The sequence below is a fragment of the Trypanosoma equiperdum genome (assembly GCF_001457755.1).
Source record: "Trypanosoma equiperdum strain OVI genome assembly, contig: ctg_1109, whole genome shotgun sequence".
Classification (NCBI taxonomy): Eukaryota; Euglenozoa; class Kinetoplastea; order Trypanosomatida; family Trypanosomatidae; genus Trypanosoma; species Trypanosoma equiperdum.
The window spans coordinates 1-2,536 of record NW_027123071.1 but is presented as its reverse complement, the minus strand read 5'-3'; the positions used below and the strand labels follow the sequence as shown (position 1 = coordinate 2,536).

At 43.0% G+C, this 2,536-nt stretch overlaps 1 pseudogene across 1 annotated transcript; it reads left to right on the top strand.

The window, feature by feature from the left end:
- Window positions 1-900: 900 nt before the first annotated feature.
- TEOVI_000626400:pseudogene lies at window positions 901-2,106 on the top strand (annotated as a pseudogene). The gene has a single exon. A coding segment is annotated over exon 1 (1,206 nt).
- The last annotated feature ends 430 nt before the right edge of the window (window positions 2,107-2,536 follow it).

Here is a 2,536-nt window from a genome sequence, read left to right as displayed (position 1 = left end):
TTGGATTTGCTCATGAACTCAGATCACAAGGAAGATGTAGAGAGTTGCTATTGGTTTTTCAATGTTAGTCACAGAAAAGAAGAAGATAAAAATTTACCTCATTTACTGAAATCAACTCAAAGTGCTAACACCTTATCTTAGTGGTGGTGGCTTGATAGACAGAGTTTGGGCATTTGGGAAATTTGAATATGCTTTTGGAGAGTGACTAAAATGAAGTGAGGAGTGGTGGTCATAACAGAGTATTTAAAAACCGTTGTTAATATGAAGTGTTGCCTAAAAGGAAACTGTTGAATAGAGATTTGTGTTGAAGAGAGGAATGATTGAATTAGATTATGAGGAGAGATTTTTTTCTGAGTAGTGGTGAGATGGGAAAGACTTTATTCATTCATTTTCCAGAGAAGACAATTGCATTGAAAAAGAAGGCGAAATTGATTGTGAAAAGCCTTGACTGGCATACAAACAAGCTGCGACCCAACATACCTGCAGCACTATCAAAAGAGCTGGTACAAACATTTCTAACAAATGGACAAACAATGAATGTAAAGTATAGTTTTGTCTGTCCAACGAAGGCGACAAGCTCAATGTTGCTCCGACCATCCAAGTAATGAAATATGTAACAGTGGAAAGTGGAGCGGAGACTATGAAACTATGTGGGCACAACAGCGAAGCATGATTATGCAGAACATAACAACAGACATACACACTCCAAGCAAACCTAAGAGTTTCCCCTTTGCCGCTGGTTTAAATTCCCCTTATTTAGCCTGCTTCCGTCAAGCTTTTACTAGAAAAGGGGACACATCAACCATGCTCCATCGCCAGTTTTCACGAAGTAACTCAATAACGTCTGCAGTCGGCTTGCTTTTGCTGTGCCATTGGCCTGCAAGACCGGACGCTGATGCTGGGTTAAACGCCGCAGCATTCGCTACACTCTGTGGAATTTATACGCTCAAGGACGCGGCTGAACCTTCCGACTGGAAAGAAACTTTTACTAGCGAAGACGACATTATCAACTCCATTTTCAATGCGAACCTGAGCACAGCAACAGAATCCTGGTTGAAGACGAAGGACAACACGCTAGACGGCAGCGAAGGCACCAGTGAACGAACAGCGGCGCTCAAAGAATGGCTGAAAGACGTTGAAGCGCTGCAAAAACAAAAGCCGGATCCTAAAGAAAGCGACACATACGCACCAGTGCCAGACATGGCTTTTAAAGTACTCGCAAATCTCGAAATTAATAACATACACAAAAGTGCAGAGGCATTGGCGGAACAATTAAAATCGGCCAGGTAACACCTGCAAGGCGCTTATAAAACAGCGATGGGGTATATAAGCAGCGCGATATACGGCGAGGGAGAAACAGAATACAAAGCGGCGGCTATGGGAAGCAACAAACAGCAAACGTGCGGCGGCGGCACCGCCGGACACGCCGAAGCCGGTGAGAACCTAATAAACGACATGATCTGCCTTTGCACACCGCACGGCAGCGGATCAGGCAAGCCTTGCGGCCAAAAAGCTTTCCCTGAAGTCGCGTCCAATCGATCAGCTGGTGCGCTAACGGCGGCGACACAGCTGACAGGCGCATGCCGACGAGACGTACCGCCACCTAAGCTCTCAGCTGGGCTCATCGAAGCAAGACTAACAGCTTTCTATGCTCGAATCGGAAGCCAGACGGGTAGCGAAGCCGACGCAGCTGCGCCTTTCATGCTAAGACTTGCGACATCCACAGGCTGCACAGGAAGCGGCCAAAAAAAATGCGTCAACTACAAAAACCAACTGGATGGCAGCGGGACAGGGATACCATGGGTTTCACAGCTAAAAAAAGAGGCAGTGGCAGCAACGAAAGCCGACCGAGCATACAGTAAGGCCGTACCCCTCCAAGAACAACTGCAAACGTTGCCCAATTCAGCGGAAAGTCTTAGAAAAGCAGCAAAAACATGAATTCAGCTACCTGCCCTAACAACAGCTATTACACCAAAGCCATCAGCACAAACAACAAAGGAAGAAATTTGCGACAGCAAGGGCGAAAATTAATGCGCTTCCCCATGCAAGTTGGTTAACGAAAATGGAAAAAAGGAGTGCAAATTAGATAAGGAGGAAGCACAAAAGCAAAAAAAAAACAAGCGAAAGCAGAAAGAAAGAAATATGGCAAATGTGCAGGAAAGCAACAAGGCGATTACGAGAAGGCTACTTGCTTCTATTAGAAGGATAATGCTTGCAAGGATTCCAGTTTTCTTGTTAATAAATAATTCACTCTGAGTATGGCTTATTCCACAGTAGCATTGCTGTTTTAATGGTTTTAAGTAATTTTCCTTAATTTTATAAATTTATGATATTTTAAGTATTTTAACAACTTTTTGGTCAAACACGTCTCACATTTATAAACGTTTTGAAAGAAACTGTGTTATAATAGCACAAAAGTAGGGTTATAGGCGATAATGAGAGTGACATTCTAATTAGTTTTGTATTTTTTTACATTATGGTTATTAGTTAGTGTTAAGATAATAATGATAATAATAATAATAGGAAAGTGTTGTGA